The sequence below is a fragment of the Hypomesus transpacificus genome, unplaced genomic scaffold (genome assembly GCF_021917145.1).
Source record: "Hypomesus transpacificus isolate Combined female unplaced genomic scaffold, fHypTra1 scaffold_142, whole genome shotgun sequence".
NCBI lineage: Eukaryota > Metazoa > Chordata > Actinopteri > Osmeriformes > Osmeridae > Hypomesus > Hypomesus transpacificus.
In genome coordinates, this window is record NW_025813714.1 from 182,057 (window position 1) to 203,255 (window position 21,199).

At 39.7% G+C, this 21,199-nt stretch overlaps 1 protein-coding gene across 9 annotated transcripts in view; it reads right to left on the reverse strand.

Annotated features, from left to right (window-relative positions):
* nrg1 (neuregulin 1) overlaps positions 1–21,199 on the reverse strand; it is a 220,875-nt gene that overhangs the window by 70,983 nt on the left and 128,693 nt on the right. For all 9 annotated transcript variants that reach the window (XM_047051218.1, XM_047051214.1, XM_047051216.1 and 6 more), the window contains 2 exons: positions 17,141–17,315; positions 15,741–15,862 (listed from right to left, as the gene is read on the reverse strand). In XM_047051218.1, the coding sequence (XP_046907174.1) occupies positions 15,741–15,862; positions 17,141–17,315 (297 nt within the window). The remainder of the gene's footprint in view (positions 1–15,740; positions 15,863–17,140; positions 17,316–21,199) is intronic.

Here is a 21,199-nt window from a genome sequence, read left to right on the forward strand (position 1 = left end):
AACAACTGTTCTAAATAAACAATGTATATCTTGAATCTGCCCTGAGAGTCAACCTTGTGTCTTGCCTCTCTAACATTACACATTTGTGGTTGAGATTGAGTGACATAGCAAATGGAATAGAATATAACTTGAAATTTGTGGTGTCAGACACAAACAAAATGTGGCATGCACACAGGCATGTGCAGTATTTACAGTAGGGGTGGAACGGTACATGTATTCGTACCGAACCGTACGGTACGGGCGTCACGGTTCGGTACATGAAATTACACGGAGAATACACGGTATAAAATAAAACTTGTGTGCAATTTAATTAATGTAATGCGGAACTACTGTTAGATACTCGTGTTCTTTAGGAACACCTCATCTGTAGCCCCGCCTTAGCTCTGATTGTCGCCGCCACCTGTGTAGCCGGGCTGTGCCTGAGTGAGTCAGAGATAGCTAGCAGCAGATAGCTAGCAGCAGCACTAAAGACGAACATGGCGAGTGGTAGCGACACACACGAGCTAGAGGACCCGCCGACTTCGGTTTCCCGTCACCAGTCACTTAACGCTACTCTCGTACAGGCTAGAGAGTAGTGGATAGGACAAGGACTTTGTGAGGAGGTATTCTATGTACTTAATAAATAAGAGATGCTGTATTTTCAGTTGTATAACTCTTATTTCGTTTACAAGTTACATATGGAGTCTGGAGATTATGTGGGGTACTTACTATTTACTACTTTACACACTTCATACTGTTGCAGCTAGCTCAGGGGAGAGACTGTAAGTGATAGGAGACATACACAATAAAAAAAAAAATTGGCTTCAAGTTCTCAGTGCTCCAGACAGTTTTTTGAGACAGTGCGAGAATGTTTTACTGGTACTCGCGCATGTGCGACCTACACATTTTGAATGTATTGGGTGTGCACAAAATCAGCACATGTTAGCAACGACTCATAGATATGACGATCTGGATAAGGGCATCTGCTAATAAATGACTAATGCTCGTTCTAGTAAGAAAGCGATATCAGCAAGCCCTCAGCATTAGTACCGCAGCTAAAAGTCTAGTAAAGTTAGGCTATTTTTCGCTATACCTAGACTACGAACATGTCTTAATACTTATTTAGCACTAGCGTTGCTGCTACTGTATCCCTGCCTGTGTTTGCGCTGTTGCTCAGCAAGTAGCCTATCGTGTCGTGGTGTAGGAGGACTGATCGACAAGCGCATCATACAATCAGCAAAACAATCAGCATTTTTGTTTTGCTTTTCCCCCCATTGTCCCGAACTCGTACCGAACCGTGATGTCTGAACCGCGGTATGAACCGAACCGTGACTTAAGTGTACCGTTCCACCCCTAATTTACAGGTATATGAAAGATGATCTGATCCACTGATGTGGTCAATGTTTTGAGTCGTGGTCAATGTTTTGAGTCATGTCCAATACAAAACATCATCTAGCATGCCCATCCACACCAAAGGAAGCATCCTCAAGCAGCCCAGCAGCCCATCCACCATAGAAGTTCACCACCAGCGTCAGAGAAGGAAGCGGTGGATCCTCCGCGGCACAGCCATCCCACATCACTCGAAGAAAATGTATTTTTTTTGGCTACAGCATCGGGGGAGGGGCCATCAAGCCTCAGGTGGGGAAAGTTAGCGCCATCCTGGAGACCCCTGTGCCAACCACCAAACGCCAAGTTCAGTCCTTCCTGGTGGGGTGGTATGGGCGGTTTGTCCCGCAGTTCTGCACAAGGGCAGGTCCCCTGATTGACCTCACACGCAAGTCAGCTCCGACCAGAGTGGTTTGGAGTGACCAATGCTCCAAGGCCTTTGAGGATCTACAGACTTGTTTGACCAAGGGTCCCATTTTACAGAGTCCGGACTTCTCTCAGCCCTTCCTGGTGCAGACGGACGCATCTGGAGTAGGGCTGGGGGCGGTCCTGCTGCAAGGGCCACCCCAGGAGCAAAGGCCTGTGGTGTTCCTGAGCAGGAAGTTGTTTATAAGGGAGAAGAGGTACTCGTCCGTGGAGAAGGAGTGCCTTGCCATTAAGTGGGCGTTTGAGTCTCTGATATTACCTGGTGGAAAAAGACTTAGTTCTGGAGACAGACCATCGGGCCCTTCGGTGGCTGGACAAAATGAAGGACACCAACTCCAGAGTGACTAGATGGTATGTAATTACAGCCGTTTAGGTTCACGATGAAGTATAGGGCGGGTTCAGATAAGACAGAATGTATGTGTGAAATGTGTCATGTCAATATGGTGTTAAAGGGGGAAAACCGGGTGAGCATGGTAATTGATTGATTGTTATTTGATTGTGACGCACGTCAGATGGTATCGCCCAGGTGAACAAAGGTGTGCCGTACAACTCAGTGAGGAGGCTGGTTGGCAGGAGCACGTTCTATGAGAGGAATTGTTATGCACAATAAAAGCCTATTTCGTTTATGGAAGTCCTGCGGTGCTTGCGTGCATTCTTCATCTCTGACCGAAACGACCGCTCGGGCGCACTCTTTCACAGTGTTGATGATATTAAATACATTTAAGTATAACAGATTAGAGTTAAACTTGTATTTCCTCAGATAACTTTGATATTTATGTATAATAGAGCGAAGAATAAAATTATTAAACGAATCACAGAATTCGTACATTGCATAAGTATTTTGACAGAACCCTGTGTGTGTATGGAATTTAATTATCTGCAGTATGAATCAAGGATTAACTCATGTTTAGTAGTTCCCAACAGATGTGGTTACATTCTGTTAAAAGCACTAGAGATATTCCACAAACACGAGCCTAGCATGTGCTTTTAGTTTTTCCAGATGGGAGTGCATGATGCAGGAAAGTAAAGGAACCATCATCGAGACTTCTACACTAAATGTAGGCAACCTGGAGATGATCTGCCAGGTTCTAGATTGTCTCGTAGTTACAAAAGTATCAGACATTCAAAACTCTTCATCACCACTGATGTAAGAGCTACATGTTGGAAGTAATTGGGAAGTCTGGGTCTGCTCTTCTTTGGAACAAGGCAGATGGCAGAGGTCTTCCAAAGAGCTGGAACTGTGTGTTCCTCCAAGGACCAGTTGAACAGTTCACAGAGGACAGGGCCAGTTGTTTGTAGCAGGTCTCCAGGAGCTTGTTATTGGAGTGTGCTGCCTTCGGTGAGCACAAACCATTGTTATCTCACATATATATTATTTATTATTATTGTTTATTTTCGCGCCCCTAAGGCTCAGTCAATATTTGGACTACATAGACAACGTCGATGTCAAAAGGTTCGTCTTGGTCGCGATTGCGTTGGTTCTATTGGGATTTATGTTCCGTTGCACGGTTTAGGTTTTAATTAACGTTTTGTGGCAAAAGTGAAGCTAACGGTGGCTAACTTGCTAGCCACAGTCAAAAAAAAAAAAATTGTAAAATTACTCATTTTACTTTGTGATATGATAAACAATATAAGCTGACATAAGGAAGTAGTTACATCTACTTTCGAAAACATTAGTCTACTATTTCACTGAAGCATTAGCATCATGACATTAGCCTCTGTTGTCCGGGCAACACATACTACAGCGGTCTATGATGCATCTGTTTTAAATCGTTAAAATAAACATTCCTCACAATTACATTTTCGTTGTAGGATTTATTATGACATTAGATTACAAGTAAACGATTTGTTGGTGAAATTATCATTACCTGTGGTTTCAAACCAGTGTAGCTCACTGCAACGCTGTACTGTTAGTAGCTAAAAAAACCATCTCCACAGCTGTTTACAGTAGCCTACGTAAGAAGTCAATGATGTTCGGCACTACCCTTACTTAAATCAAAAGTCTTTCAATAGGTGAAACTATCTGACTAGTGACTACTAACCTGAACTCCATTGCCACAGCCTAAACTTCAATCTGTTCATGAAAATAATTCATTTCAGCCTAGACCGTACAACGGAAGTAACGTTAAATCGAATTCAACTAACGCAATCGCTACCAAGACAGTAGTAGTAGTTGTAGCCTACAATTTACCGGGGCAGCTTCTCCACACAGCAGGGCTATATCGCATTTTGCCTTGTTACTGACAATGATCGCTACCACTGACATTTTTATGAATGAGTGATTTTCCCCTAAATAAATGTCAAGCTTATTTACGTTTTTGGGGGCATATTTTCAGTTAGCAGATGATACTATTTGAATCGCGATTCCATCTGATATAGCTACTGCTGGTAACGTCGTTGTTAAAATAAATTTCAAAGGGGGTTCTTTATTAATGAATGAATGCAATATGAGTAGGCTAAATGCCTGAAAATATCACGAGAAGGGAAAAACTTACAATGACGTTTAAATCATAGAGATTAGGTCAATTTTTACACCGGTCTGCCAAATATATTCGTTTTGATTCAACTATGAGGTTGCTGATCACCATTCCCTCTTGCAGGGGAAATGACAAGACTATTTCATTCTACTCTTCACTCTTAGTATTTTGAGTTGTAAATGAGCAGAAAAAAATATGCTTTTAAATCTATGTAATCTTAATAAATAATAGGAAGGCTATGCATTTTAATATAAAATATACAGAAATATCAGTTGTAAAATGTAATTTAAATACGGACCCCTACAAGTAAGCAAGCACACCCTACAATTTCCCCAGAAATTGTACCCCCTCTATTTACTGATGTTATCAGGACATAATGCTTTGTTGACTTTGGCTCTTTGGTGAAGTTAAGCCCATCAAAGCAACTCTAGAACGAGTTCAGAGTATCTGCAAAGGTGCCACAATCTTTAAGGCTCATGTTGCAGGGTGTACATTGGTTCTCTGTAGTCCCAGAAAACGTTTAAGGCCACTCCAGGCATCACACATCTGTCCCAGGGCTCCAGACTAACTTTTTCCCTTGGTTGCACTGCTGCGCCTAACTTTTTTATTTAGGTGCACCAGCACAAAATTTAGGTGCACCCAAATGTTTCCGTGCGTCGCCACAATTTCAAGGTCACCTTTTTATCACGCTCCATATACATTCATATATATATTATGTAAATGATCTTAAACAAGAATAAGGTGTAGGTAAAGATTGGTTTTATTTGAAGCACAACAAAAATAAAAATATTTTAAGTGCTTCACTGAGCTGCCAAACTAAAACATTGCAAGCAAAATAAAACATTTCAAAATAGAAAGTGCTACTGACCTAACATTTCATGGCTCAAAGTCTTATAGCGGGTCCCCACCTTGCTGTAGCATACCCTTTAGATGGCCAACACCTGTAATTTGGCTTTCTTGCGCTTTGGCCTTGGCTAAACCAGCTTGCCACACTCTTCCCTACCATCAAAATCCTAGCTCCATGGGTTAGCTCCATGGCCCAGCTCCGTAACTCAGGGGTGGACAATTAATTTTGACAAGGTGCCACATGAGAAACTTGTTGAGAAATGTGTTGGAGGGCCGCATCAACAATAACTTGAATTTAATTCTGCTCACTATTCATTTTCCCCCATTGTAAAAAGCTGTAAAGTATATATTTTGATTAGCTGCTACTGGCTATCAGAAGAATAAGGATATTCTGTAAATCAGAGGTCGCCAACCTGTCGATCGCGATCGACGTGTCGATCTCGGAGACTTTCCCTGTCGATCTCCAAAATAATTTCAGAAATACTGATCTCCGACTAATTCATGAACGCGGAGGATTCTTAAACTGAACGCGCGTTCTCTTGTACCTGGATTTGCATATTGGCCTGTGCGTGTTGCAAAGCAATTCACCGACAGAATAAATGAGCGTTTTTTCCCGAAGACGACCTTTGAGAGACCTGCTATCCCAGGATACCTGTGGGCGTGGTTGCCGTTGGTTTGTTTATTTACCCGGCCGTGTTGTCCACATAGTGTTAGCAAGCATGGCAGAGGCACCACGAAAGAGGGCGAAAAACTACAGTTTCCATCATGAATGGGAGGAGGAATTCATCTTTACCTTGGTAAAAGACAAGAGTGTGTGTATGTTGTGCCACCAGCCACAGGCACTGTCTAAGCGAGGGAATTTGGAGCGGCACCACAACACTAACCATCCGAAATTCAAAGACTGCTATCCACCAAAGAGCGCAATCCGCGCCAAAAAAGTTCAGGAGCTGAAAGTGGAGTTGAAGGCTCAACAGTCGCTTTTCTCACAACCTACGTCTCAAAGTAAGGCTGCGGGGGATCACGTGATGCACTGACCCGGATAGACGTGGGAAATTCGGCTCCCCGCTGAACTGCTATAAACTCTATTTTTTAACAAATACTTCACCAGTGGACAGCTTTGAAGGGGGCACGTTTGATTTACAATGTCAATCGACGCATTCTTTACGCTCCCTGGGTCGAGCAAGAAGAACAAAACAGTTCGTAAAAAGGATGCTAAGGCTAAAGCTGCACAGGCTAACACAGCCTTTAGCCAAAACAATGAGCTTGATTCGGAGGATGAAGCAGAGGTAGTGCTCGGGACCAACTCCACCGCCAACGAAGAGCTAAGTGATCAACGAGACCAAAGCATTGTGGACTGTGTTACTGCAAACATAGAACGGATGTTAGACCGCAAACTAGCCAACATAATCAAGCCAGTTAGCGAAGTCTCGGAGAAACTTGACAGTCTAATACAGAGGATGGGGACGGTCGAACAGCGGGTCTCGGACCTCGAGGACGTGTCGTCAACATCAACACCCCGGATGAGAGACATGGAAGTTCAACTGCAGAAGGCAATGGACCGTCTGGAATCCTATGAAAACCAGAGCCGACGCCAAAACGTGAGAATAATCGGCCTGAAAGAAGGTCTCGAGGGCAAAACACCGGTCAATTTTTTTGAAAAATGGATACCAGATATCTTGGATATGCAAACCGACCGCATCCAGCTTGAGAGAGCGCATCGCACAGGCCCGCCGACAAGAGAGGCCGGTAAAGCGGGACCGAGAGCGATCTTGGTGAGGCTCCACGATTATACTGACAAACAGAAAATTCTGCAAGCAGCGAGAAACAAAGGTACGCTAAACATCGACGGCAGCAACGTGTCTTTCTACCAGGATTTCTCCGCGGAGGTTGTGAGGAAGAGGAAGGAATCTGCAGGTGCCCGTAAACACATGAGAGAAGCTGGAATACGCTACTCTTTTCTGTACCCTGCTATCATCAAAGTATTCCACTCCAATGGCACCAGCTCGTCTTTTTCCACCGTTAAGGAAATCAACGAATACATCGGCAAAATGACTGCATCAAAATAATCTTCTGAATATGTTGGTCTTCACATCTGATCAGTCTCAGGTATGATTGTAAAGTGTTAAAAAAAAAAAAAAAAAGCCCTGGAGGCTTCCCGTTTTCTATTTGATCTTTCTTGCGAAATGAGTATTTACAAGCTGGTATTTTACAGTGGCAGTTCAGTAGGGGAAATTGAACTTTTTATTTGTTCTACTGATCCTCATAGCTGTACTTATTAGGATTTAATAGTACGACTAGGTAACTTTTTTCTCTTTTTTTTTTTTTTTTTTTCTTCTCTCTTTTTTTTTTTTTTTTTTGGTGTGTTTATTTTTTGTTATGCACCATCTTGATGTATCAATGTTTGTGGTGTTTCTGGGCTTGTTGTTCAGTTTTTGCTCAGAACACATTTCTAGGTTCAATAGAACTGTTCTTTTACTTACTGCTACAGGCTGGTCCACCTCACACGAGATGGCCATACTTAATTGTGACATGCATATCATAGCACTATTTTGTGTAAATGACTATTAAGATAAACACATGGAATATTAAGGGATCTAATAATGTGGTAAAGAGGAAATCCATCTTAAATACTTTGAAGAAAGACAAGATTCAAATAGCCCTTCTACAAGAGACTCATTTAGATGACGAAGAGCACAAAAAATACTGCAGGGAATGGGTAGGTCAAATCTTCTTTTCATCATACTCTACAAGTAAGAGGGGTGTAATCATTTTGCTGCATAAAAATCTCCCGTTTACTGTTACAGCTACTTTCAAAGACACTGAAGGTAGATATGTTCTGGTTAAAGGGGTATTACACGGTGAAAATATTCTATTAGGTAATGTTTACGCCCCTAATATCCAGGATGAAAACTTTTATGCATCTCTACTTTGTCAAATAGCAGACATGGACTGTCCCAACATGATAATTGGGGGTGACTTTAACTGTGCCTTATGCCCAATGACGGATAGACTTCCCCCTCAGACGAATATATCTAAAAATGCCAGGTCTGTTTTGAATATTAATAAGGAATTTGATCTCTTGGACATATGGAGACATTGTAACCCACTTTCAAAACAATATACATTTCACTCTCAACCCCATTCGTCAGCTTCGCGTATTGACTATATTTTTGTTTCTAGGTGTCTTTCACATTTAGTTGAACATGTAGATATAGGCCACATTGCTCTCTCAGACCACGCTCCTGTAGTCATGGCTATGCATCCGCTTAGACCACATGATCGTTCATATTCTTGGAGAATGAATGCAATTCTGCTTATGGATGAAAAATGTATAAAATATCTGGCAGACCAAACTGATTTATTCTTAGAGACAAATGATAGGAATGGAGCTGATCCTAGACTTGTTTGGGACACTTATAAGGCCTACATGAGGGGTATGATTATATCATATACAAGTCGGAAGAAAAAAGAGCGAACTGCCGAACAACTTGAGATAGAAAACAAACTAAAAAATTAGAAGAAGCCTATTATACGACAAAATCAGATGCAATCCTTATTGAACTAAAGACAACAAGAACAGCATTACGTAATATGATAACAAGGAAGGCAGAAATTGATATTCTTTTCACTAAACAACATTTTTTTGAACTTGCAAACAAACCAAATCGCTTCTTAGCACGGATAGCAAGAAATGCCCCTGTAAAATCATATATATCAGCTATATTGGACGAGAATAATGAAAGACATATTAATAATTGTCAAATTAATGAGAGCTTTAAAAGATTCTATGCTAACCTATACAGTTCAGAGATTGACATGGAGAGGCTTAGAGCAGGTGACTTTTTAGATCGGCTATGTATTCCACAATTATCAGAGGAACAGTCAAACTTCTTGGACTCCCCTATTTCCATACTGGAAATTGATAAAGCCATCTCAACACTTCAATCAGGGAAAAGTCCAGGGGAAGATGGCTTTCCAGTAGAGTTCTTCAAGATAATGAAGGGGAAAATCAATAACCTTCTGCTAAGGGTTTTTAATAAATCCTTTGAGGAGTCTAGGCTCCCGGAATCTCTGTATAGGGCCAACATAACATTAATACCAAAGAAAGATAGAAATCCAGAGCTATGCTCCTCCTATAGACCAATTAGCCTCCTTAATGTAGATAATAAAATACTATCCAAGATACTGGCTCTTAGACTAGAGAACATTGTATCCTCAATTGTGGATGCGGACCAGACAGGATTTATTAAAGGTCGAAATTCTTATCACAACACAAGACGCTTATTCCATATTATTCATTATCTTAATACCTTTAAAACGCCTGGGGCTATCGTTTCTATGGATGCTGAAAAGGCGTTTGATAGAATCGAGTGGGAATATATGTTTGATGTAATGAAAAGATTTGGTTTTGGGTCTGGCTTTCTGAGCTGGATTAGATTGCTTTACAAGGCACCTACAGCCTCTGTTCTGACTAATGGACTGTTGTCTGCTCCCTTTAAAGTGACAAGAGGCACGGCTCAAGGGAGCCCACTGTCTCCTATTTTGTTTGCTCTGGCTATAGAACCATTAGCGTTGGCTATTAGGCAAAACCCAGATATCCAGGGGGTAACGCTTGGGTCAAAACAACACAAAATTCTGTTGTACGCTGATGATTGCCTTGTGACATTAACAAAACCTTCTAAATCATTAGCAGCATTAACTGAATGTATTGAAGAATTTGGCCCAATATCCGGTTATAAGGTAAATTTTGATAAATCCGAAATAATGATCCTAGACGATGGCATAAATGCTGAACCATCCTACATTCGTCCCTTCCGCTGGGCTCCGTCTGGGTTTAACTATCTAGGAATTAAGGTCACACCCCAGCTTAATCAACTATATGCAGAAAATATTAATCCTTTGGTTAAAAGTATCAAAGAAATGTTAACAAGATGGAGGAGTCTCCCTGTCTCATTTCTAGGTAGAATCAACATCATCAAGATGACAGTCCTTCCAAAAATACTGTATCCCATGTCCATGCTGTTTGTGAATTTTAACACAAACGACATAAAAACTATCAATAAAGCCATATCGGACTTTATTTGGAACGGCAGGAAACCCAAGATCAAATTGGTAACACTACAGCTTCCAAAGGAGCAGGGTGGATGGGGTTTACCAAATATGGAATACTATATACTATCCTTACAAGCCAGGATTATTTCTTCTTGGGTGAATGAATGTGCAGACTCCCCATGGCTTAATATAGAGTCAGTTGTTTGTAAACCATTCTGTCCTGTGAACCTGCTGGGTAAAAGCTCTAAAGAACTGCCAAATATTGCTAAAAACAATCATTTGATAACTAATGTATTGCTGGCTTGGAAAAAGCTTTCTAAAATATTCCATAACACTCATCCTCTTCGCTTTATAACAACATTGACAGATAACCCTGAGCTTTCCCCATTGGGAAGTGGATCAGACTTCACACGTTGGCAAGAAGCGGGTGTTGTCAGGGTATTTGACCTTTTTGAGAATGGGAAATTTAGGACATTTGAAGCACTGAAATCTCAATATCATATTCCAAATAGAGACTTCTACAAATACTTACAGGTCAGACACTTTGTGTATAAGATAAACAATTCGCTGGAAACCCCACACGACTCCCATCCGTTAGATAGATTTTTTCTGAACTATAAACAGCAAAAACATTTTATATCCAAGTTCTATTCTGAGATGTTGAGCTTGAACCTAGGTAAACTTGCATGCTTAAGAACATCATGGTGTAATTTGCTTAACTGTGTAATAGAAGATGATGCGTGGGACAAGATCTTGCGACTGCCTTCCAAAATTTCAATTTGTAACAGATATAGAGAGTCACAATATAATATCTTACATAAGGTCTACATTTCGCCCTATATCTATAGCAAGTTTACAACAGGAGCCTCTCCAAATTGTCCAAAATGTAAATCTCATGTAGGTACAAGGTTGCATTGCTTGTGGGAATGCGAAAAAACTAAAATATTTTGGAAGGCAGTATGCACAGGTATCAGTACAGCAATAGGTCAGCAGGTATCATTAGACCCACTTCTTTGTCTGCTTGGAAATATCCCTGTTTCTCTTAAAAATAATGAAGATGTGATTCAGTCGCTTTTAATGCTAGCGAGGAAAGCCATAATGGTGAAATGGGTCAGTGAGGACCCTCCCTCTGTTTCCACATGGAAATCTCTCATCTTGGACGTCGTGACCCTGGAAAGACTCAGACACTACATTAATGGACAGACTCAGCTTTTTCTGCAAAAATGGAGGAAACCACTGGAACTGTTGGGACTGGACTATATTTTGAATTTGAATAGATAGAAGTAATGTTTTACAATGATCACAAATTTGTTATGGATACAATGGAAATGGCTTTGTTACATATTGTACTTGTACTGCTGTCACTGTTAAAACAAGTATCAAAAACATATCTCGCTTAACTATTAATAACACCTTTACTAATTTACTATATGGACCGGTCTGGTAGCAATGTTTTATGTTTATTGTTGTTTATGGTGTTGTTTGTACATTTGTCTTAAAAAAAGAAAAATGTAATAAAAAGAGCTTTAAAAAAAAAAAAAAAGTAAGGCTGCAACTGAGGCGTCATTTCGTATTAGCCACATTTTGGCTTTAAAAAAAAAAAAAAAGTAAGGCTGCAACTGAGGCGTCATTTCGTATTAGCCACATTTTGGCTAAACACAAGAGACCTTTTACAGATGGGGATTTGTTTAAGGAACTATTGACCGTCACCGCAGAGACTGTTTGCAGCACCTTCAAAAACAAAGAGGACATAAAAGCTGCATTCCGTGCTGTGCCTCTTGGTCCTACAACAGTGACACGAAGGATCTAGTTACTGTCGGATAACGTTGGTCAACAGGTGTTGGAGGACTTGTCACTCTGTGAATATTTTTCACTGCAGTTTGATGAATCGCTGGATGTAATGGACACGGTTCAGCTTGTTGTATTTGTCAGAATGGCTTTCCAGGACTTTACAACAAAGGAGGACTTCCTCACTCTTCTCCAATTAAAAGAGAGAACGAGAGGTGAGGATATTTACAACGTTTTTAAAAGCTATGTCCGTGAAAAGAACATCCCCATTCAGAAACTGGTGGCAATCACTACCGATGGGGCACCGGCAATGTGCGGTGTGCACGCTGGTTTTATAGCACTGTGCCGTAATGATCCGGATTTCCCCGACTTCATGAAGTATCACTGTGTGATTCATCAGCAAGCCTTGGCTGGGAAAGTTGTGGACTTTTCTCATGTCATGTCACTGGTGGTCAAAGTGGTAAACTCGATTCGAGCAAAAGCGCTTCAGCATCGCTTATTCAAGGCGTTATTGGATGAGCTCGATTCGGTGTATGGAGACCTGCTTCTGCATGCTGATGTCAGGTGGTTGAGTCGCGGAAAAGTGCTGCAGCGATTTGTTGACTTGCTGCCTGAGATTAAGACGTTTCTGTCGAAAAGGAACGAGGAGCACGAGGAACTTTCAACGGATGCGTGGCTACTGGACCTGGGGTTTCTGACGGACCTAACCGGAAAACTGAACTCGCTCAACCACGAACTCCAGGGAAAAGACCGGCACCTCCTCCACATGATCAGCGCAGTGAATGCGTTCAAGGCCAAGCTCTGTGTCTGGACCACGAATCTGAGGAAAGGGACGCTGACACACTTTACAAACCTGGAAAAAATGTCACAGTCCATCAAAGACTCTTCTGACTTTCACCCTGAGCAGTACTGTGTGCACCTGGACAAACTGGCAGCGGAGTTCAGTCGACGTTTTGGTGAGTTAGAAATCATGAAGGATATTGCTGCATTTCTTTCAAACCCATTCCTGCCTATTAATACAGAGGAGGTTGCAGACCAATTCGAGAAAGCATTTGCTTTGCCAAGTGGAGTGGACATGGAGATGCTTGATTTGCAAAATGACATTGAGCTGAAAGCCAGGTCAAGGGACAGTGACTTTTGGGGACTTGTCAGCCGAGAGAAGTTTCCTCTCCTCAGTGCATGTGCACTAAAAGTGAGTGCCTACTTTGGATCGACCTACCTCTGTGAAATGGCATTTTCAGAGATGAAAATCACCAAATCCAAGTACAGGAGCCGGCTTACTGACAGACACCTCACAGACTGCCTCAGACTGGCTGTCTCTGCTTATGAGCCAAACTACAAGGCACTCACAGACAGTGTTCAGTCACAGCCATCACACTGACTTGTCACATGAGAAATTTGTCAGTGTTGTGTTGTAACTTCAGTTTATAAATAAAACCGTTCATATCCAGCCTGCTCATTGCAAAAGTGTTTTTTCTTGTTCATATTGTTCACAAAGTGTTTGATTTCATTCAATTACAATAAGGCCAAATATAAAGTAAGTTGTAAATTCAGTCTGGAGTCTGTTCTGTCTCTCAACGCCTCAATAGGTAGATCTTCGGGTCACCAAGGCAAAGGTCGGTGATCTTTGGCCTAAAAAGGTTGGTGACCACTGCTGTAAATAGTTAGCCTATATAAATATTTTACAAGTTGGTCAACTAGGAAAAGACTATGGAAGTAACAGTAAAAACTAAAATAATCATTACATCAGTGTTTCATTTTATTTGTAAATAGTTAATCTTCACAAACACTGAAAAGTTGTTTTGCAGTATGTTAAAGATATGCAATTGATCAACTTTATACAATACAAAGCAATACATTTTTTCAGTTCATTTTGTTCTGTGAGAGGAATCCAGTGGGTTTGAACAAGTGCATCGAAATCTGGCTGAATGTCTGAGGTGGATATGCGAAGGACAGCTTATGATCCGGGTCTGCAATTTAATTAGCAAACCATCAGCCCGCCCCCACTGAATCAGTAAAGTTCTTGTTATGTCCGCGTTAGTTATTTTCTTTAGTCCCTTAGTGCCGATTCAAATTATAATCCTTCAACACAGCGACCTTAGCAAACTAAGGACACAGCTTTGACTTTGACCTCAGTAAACATATAATTAGAAGTCCATGTCTTGTTAAAACTCTACATTCTGTATCAACCTTTCGTTATTCATTTTTGAGGGCTAACCAACAGCTAACTCTAGTGTCGGTGAGGTTGGGCAAGCGCACATATGTAAATCGCCTGATCACTAGTCTGTCAGGACTACATATTTACTAGCTCTCAACACATTTATTTATTTTAAATTTTTGATTTACCTCACGCGGGCCGGATTTGGACAGCCTGTGGGCCGGTTGTGGCCCGCGGGCCGTACAATGTACAGGTCTGCCATAACTGATTCTCTGGTGCTCAGGTCGTAATTTCAATCACACAGCACGCAGCAGTGTAAGCCTACAGGAATATCTGGACCACAGCCAATCAAACGCAAAGACCCGCCCCATCTCTGTCTCTGATTAGTTTAGACCACAATATGATCCACCCATGAGTGTGAGTTCCGTCAAAGAAGAAACAAACGCTTCGTTCCTGGAAAGGCAGCGGCTGCGAGGAGGTTAGGTGCACCTGTGCGACCTAGGAAATCTTTTGTCGCACCTGTTCAAATTTTGGTCGCATATGTGACCAAATTGGTCGCACTCTAGAGCCCTGTCCACATTCTTTCTTTAGGCTATTTTAACTTCCTTCATTTGCTTAGGCCTACTTCATTTTATCACATTGATATATTTTCCAAATTGTCTTTAGACTATTTTACCTTCCTTAATTTGCTTACTTAATTTTTTTCAAATTACACTGGATCTTGAAATCTATGAAATATGTACATTTGTTTCAAATGTTATGGTATTTTAATTTATTTAATTATCCAATATTTGTTACTCAAACATATTTTCAAATATTATACCTTTCTATATAGTTGTGTCATCAAACATCATCACATATTCCCGAGTTTTCCTTGTTTCTTGCCTCGCAAACCATTCAAATATCTTGTTGCGATCTAGTAACACTGCCTTCCAATTAGCTAGGTGGCGCTGTCAAGGTCCTAGAACTGCGGTCCTGAAACTGCAGCTCTCCGGCTCTCCGGGGCCTCCGAGGTCTCCGGCTCTGCAGGTTCATACTATTGAATTCACTTGGTGATTAGGAGGAATGAATGAATGAATTATTGACGAACGCCACTTCAGTTTCCGACCTTGCCTTGGCCAGAAGTGCCATCTAGCGATGATTAGGGCACCATTGACCACTTATCCACGCTAAAAGTAGCCTAAGGAAACCGTGATGCAAATCTTATCACATCACGCATGACGCGCCCACAACTACACTGGAGGTAAACAAGAACAACTTAGAGTATTTAGTGATCCTAAACATGCTGTTTCTTATATTGAGTGACTTCTTCAAACACTTTAACTTCTGTACTATGCAAGAAAATGAAAGCTGTAAAAAAGGAAACATAACTTTTTTCATCTCCTAGCGGAAAATTCTGAATGCCGACAATGGCCCCTTATCACCAGAGTGTGTCACATTTGGTTGCATACTAAAGTTATTCCTTTCACACAGTTCACAGTGTGGCTCTTAAGTGGGAAACCTCACCACCAATTCACTTACAAGCCCTGCCACCACAAAAAGCCATGATTGCATAAGACCAGAAGTCAGCTGTCAGTTAAGCAACATCATAACCTGTAAGGTCATATGAAACTACCGCTCTGTCTTACCGTGGATCACTGTCAAGTTGCCAACGATTCTTGCTTTTCCCAAGTTGTTGCTGGCTTCACAAATGTATGGGCCTGCATGCACTTCTGTGGCCTTCTTGATGTGGAGCTCAGACACTTTACCTCTGTAGGTTAACACAAATAAAACGTTGAACATGCAAACCACTGGCATTGTAGCACTTTTAACATTTAACACATCTGCACTAAATTAAAACACGAGAGCCACTGTAGAACCCAACTGGAACTGGATTTCTCTGCAGTGAAAACACTAGTGAAATAAACATACAGTGCCTTTAGAAAATCATTAAACCCCTATCAAATTCCTTACCTTTTGTCACATTACACCGTGGAAATTTAAATGTATTAAAATCAAACTTTTGCCAGCTGTATTTACACATTATAACCCAACACCCAAGTGATAATAATAACCTGAACAATTATTACAATTTAATTTGTTAAATTCCTAGTTTGGATAAGTGATCAGCCCCTAAGAGCAGTGCTTCTCGATCCTGGTCCTCAGGGAACCCCTATCCTGCATGTTTAGATTTTTCTCTCAGTTTTTGGGCAATTTTTGCCTGCAAAAACTGTGCTTTTTAAAAATAACGCATACAATTGAAAATAACACGTTGAAGCGTCTTAAGTTTAACTTTACGTTTGTGTGGATGAGCAACTTTTGGAAAACGCCACTGTGGACAGATAGCCAAAACGCCGTTTTCAAATATAGCCTTGGATGTTTCCCTGCTCCAATACACCTGAGGCCTGTTCCATAAAGGCCGCTCAAAAAAGCTGGACTTAAAATCACAAACCTGACTTGAATTAACCAGGGCAAAAACGCAGTTCCATAAAGGCCAATTCTAGTTCACGCAATCCAACTAATTCAAGTCAGATTCAAGAAGTCAAGATAATTGCGGGTGCACCTTATTCTTAAGCAGCTAGATGGGTAGAACATGGATCATATCGATCCACCACGGCAAAAAGAATTCACGGTCACGTGACTTCTTCCAGAAAGAACATTCCTCTTAAACCGTGTACTACGACAACAAACAATGTCCCTAATTAATAAATATCCTACAGACCCATTTACAATTCATCAACCTTGTTTAGTTTTTGGCTTCACGGTATGTGCTTGCCTATCCTACTTACATAAACAAGCATATGGTACAGTTGTGGAATGTGTACTGTAGCAAAGTCTATCGGATGCTACCAGAGCCATTTTGGAAAAAAAGACTGGATGTAGATGTAAATAACATTCATGTCACCTTTGCATGACACAAAACAGTGCAAATAACTCATGCGCTGTGTGTGTGCAAGAAAACCATTTCCATAAAGAAAAAAATGCAATTACCAAAGTAGAAGTATATCTATTGTCTCACGTTTAAGTGGGAAGGACTAGGAGGACTTACCTTTTCCTTTTTCGAACTTTAATGTCTTGCTTCTTGTCACCGTTGGTGAACTCCTTTCCATCTTTGAACCACTTGACTTTGGGCATGGGGTTCCCTGCTGTAAGCTCACACTTCAGGAAAGTCTTCCTTCCCTCCTCCACCTTAATATTCTTCATCTCCTTAAGCTTGGGCTCCGCTATAAAACAAGCAGTTCCATTGTTAGAGATTTTTTTTTTTTATCGATTAATCGAAGTAATGTATTCCCTCAATAAAGATATCGTAACGTTAATTCATTTTCATTAGTATTGATAATGTTGATGGAGAATAATTAGGAACAGCAGTCCATCAAATTTATGTGATGCAGCAGGACGCGAGGTGAAGTTAGTTTCATATTCGACATTCGTCTCACATTCGGAAGACGCTACTTTGCAGCGCCGAGTTAGGGACCGGGTGAAAATTACCCATACAATTTTGAAAAATGATGACATTTATAATATTTGTATGACTATAAAACCTCAAACAAACAGCAGAGCATTCCAACAATGTCTGACCTACTTCCACACCCTTTACTTTTTCAATAAACCTTTTAAATGATAGAAAATCGCTAATCTCTGAAAATAGCATGACATCCTTGCAAATCTCAAAAACTTTTCCAGACTTGTTGAGAAAAATCTCAAATAAACACCAGATTATTCTAATGATGTCTGTCCTACTTCCACACCCTTTAGTTTTTTAATAAAACCTTTTAAAAAATGATAGAAAATCGCTAATCTCTGAAAATAGCATGAAATCCTTGCTAATCTCAATAACCTTTTTAAACTTGTTTCAAAAAATCTCAAATATACACCTGATTATTATAATAGTGTCTGGCCTACTTCCACACTCTTTACTTTTTCAATAATGTTTTTAAAAAAATGATAGAAAATCGCTTATCTCTGAAAATAGCATGAAATCCTTGCTAATCTCAATATCTTTTCCAGACTTGGGTCAAAAAATCTCAAATATACAGCAGATTATTCTAATAGTGTCTGGCCTACTTCCACACCCTTTACTTTTTCAATAATATTTTTTTTAAAATGATAGTAAATCGCTAATCTCTGAAAATAGCATGAAATCATTGATCATCTCAATAACTTTTTCAAACTTGTTTCAAAAAATCTCAAATATACACCTGATTATTCTAATAGTGTCTTGCCTACTTCCACACCCTTTATTCTTTCAATAATGTTTTTAAAAGAATGATAGAAAATCGCTAATCTCTGAAAATAGCATGAAATCATTGATAATCTCAATAACTTTTTCAAACTTGTTTCAAAAAATCTCAAATATACACCTTATTATTCTAATAGTGTCTTGCCTACTTCCACACCCTTTACTTTTTCAACAATGTTTTTAAAAAAATGATAGAAAATCGCTAATCTCTGAAAATAGCATGAAATCGTTGATAATCTCAATGACTTTTTCAAACTTGTTTCAAAAAATCTCAAATATACACCTGATTATTATAATAGTGTCTTGCCTACTTCCACACCCTTTACTTTTTCAATAATGTTTTAAAAAAAATGATAGTAAATCGCAAATCTCTGAAAATAGCATGAAATCCTTGCTAATCTCAATATCTTTTCCAGACTTGGGTCAAAAAATCTCGAATATACACCTGATTATTCTAATAGTGTCTGGCCTACTTCCACACCCTTTACTTTTTCAATAATGTTTTTAAAAAAATGATAGAAAATCGCTAATCTCTGAAAATAGCATGAAATCATTGATAATCTCAATAACTTCTTTCAAACTTGTTTAAAAAAATCTCGAATATACACCTGATTATTATAATAGTGTCTGGCCTACTTCCACACCCTTTACTTTTTCAAAAATGTTTTAAAAAAAATTATAGTAAAACGCAAATCTCTGAAAATAGCATGAAATCCTTGCTAATCTCAATATCTTTTCCAGACTTGGGTCAAAAAATCTCGAATATACACCCGATTATTCTAATAGTGTCTGGCCTACTTCCACACCCTTTACTTTTTCAATAAAACATTTAAAAAAATGAAAGAAAATAAATCGCTAATCTCTGAAAATAGCATGAAATCTTCACTAATCTCAATAACTTTTCTGGAACCCCATATATATTATGATTACAGCCTTTGATTATTTTCATTGCCTGTTTCTTTTTTATCATAAGCGTGCATTTAAACACAGTGGCACAAGTTGTGGCAATGAGTTTTGCCAAACAAAGAAAACCAGATCTCTGACAATAAATGACAACACAACACCAGGCTTAGGTCTCAATCATGTCGCTCTCAGCTCTGAAAGCCGGAGGACCATCTTTTATAACTATGGACTATCTTTTTACAATCACAAGAATGTAAACATAGATTGTGACAGTCAGACAGTATTGACGTTACGACAGTCTCAGAGAAAGAGATTCACTGCTCCCAACACCATGACAACTCTCAGACTAGAGAGTTCATATGGAGCTCTACTTTTAGTCATGACAAGGAACGTTTAGCCAGTACTTTCTCCTGACCCCGAACATCTATTAATCCTGACACATAGACACAATCTACTCTTATTAATAGTAAGTTTACATGAGAACTTACTAACTAGTATCCAATGACTAGTTCTATTGATAAGTGAATAATGTAAGCACATAGGAAATCCCAATTTCTTCATAACTCTTCTTTCATTGGCTCCCTTGCATAGACCTTGCGCGCGTGTGTGTGAGTGTTTGCGTCATCAACCCTAGTAGACCATATAGGTGTCAAGCAAATGGTCACCAAGTTTGCGTCTCCATCAATTCCAGGTTTGGGAGTAGGCCTCTCTTTCCACACAAGGAATGCTGAACACAGTATCATTTTATACAGAATAAAAAAAAGATACAGCTTCAATTTTTCTGACAGGCAGACACTCAAAGTGATGGGGTGTGTCAAGGGGTTACATCAGAGTAATCTCTCTCTCTCTCTCTCTCTCTCTCTCTCTCTCTCTCTCTCTCTCTCTCTCTCTCTCTCTCTCTCTCTCTCTCTCTCTCTCTCTCTCTCTCTCTCTCTCTCTCTCTCTCTCTCTCTCTCTCTCTCTCTCTCTCTCTCTCTCTCTCTCTCTCTCTCTCTCTCTCTCTCTCTCTCTCTCTCTCTCTCTCTCTCTCTCTCTCTCTCTCTCTCTCTCTCTCTCTCGTCAGTATCGACTGGATTCAAAATATTCCTTATATATAAAGTGTTTTACCTAAGACTTGACAGCTGAGAATGTCAATTGATCCGTTGTGGTGGATTGTGATCCTGTCTTCCTGTATGACATGATTACTCGTCTTCTATAAAATTTCAGAGGGATTTCATGTTATTTTCAGAGTTAAGCGATTTTCTATCATTTTTAAAAACACATTATTGAAAAAGTAAAGGGTGTGGAAGTAGGCCAGACACTATTAGAATAATCTGGTGTGTATTTGAGATTTTTCTCAATAAGTCTGGAAAAGATATTGAGATAAGCAAGGATTTCATGCTATTTTCAGAGTTTAGCGATTTTCTATCATTTTTAAAAACACATTATTGAAAAAGTAAAGGGTGTGGAAGTAGGCCAGACACTATTGGAATAATCTGGTGTGTATTTGAGATTTTTCTCAATAAGTCTGGAAAAGTTATTGAGATTTGCAAGGATTTCATACTATTTACAGAGACTTGCAATTTTCTATCATTTTTAAAAATGTTTTATTGAAAAAGTAAAGGGTGTGGAAGTAGGCCAGACACTATTAGAATAATCAGGTGTATATTCTAGATTTTTTTAAACAAGTTTGAAAAAGTTATTGAGATTATCAATGATTTCATGGTATTTTCAGAGATTAGCGATTTTCTATCATTTTTTTTTTAAACATTATTGAAAAAGTAAAGGGTGTGGAAGTAGGCCAGACACTATTAAAATAATCAGGTGTATATTCTAGATTTTTTTAACAAGTTTAAAAAAATTATTGAGATTAGCAAGGATTTCATGCTATTTTCAGAGATTAGCGATTTTCTATCATTTTCAATCATACATCAGACTGCAGTCCAACTGTTAACTCGGAAAATGAAGAAAATATAATGAACCTAA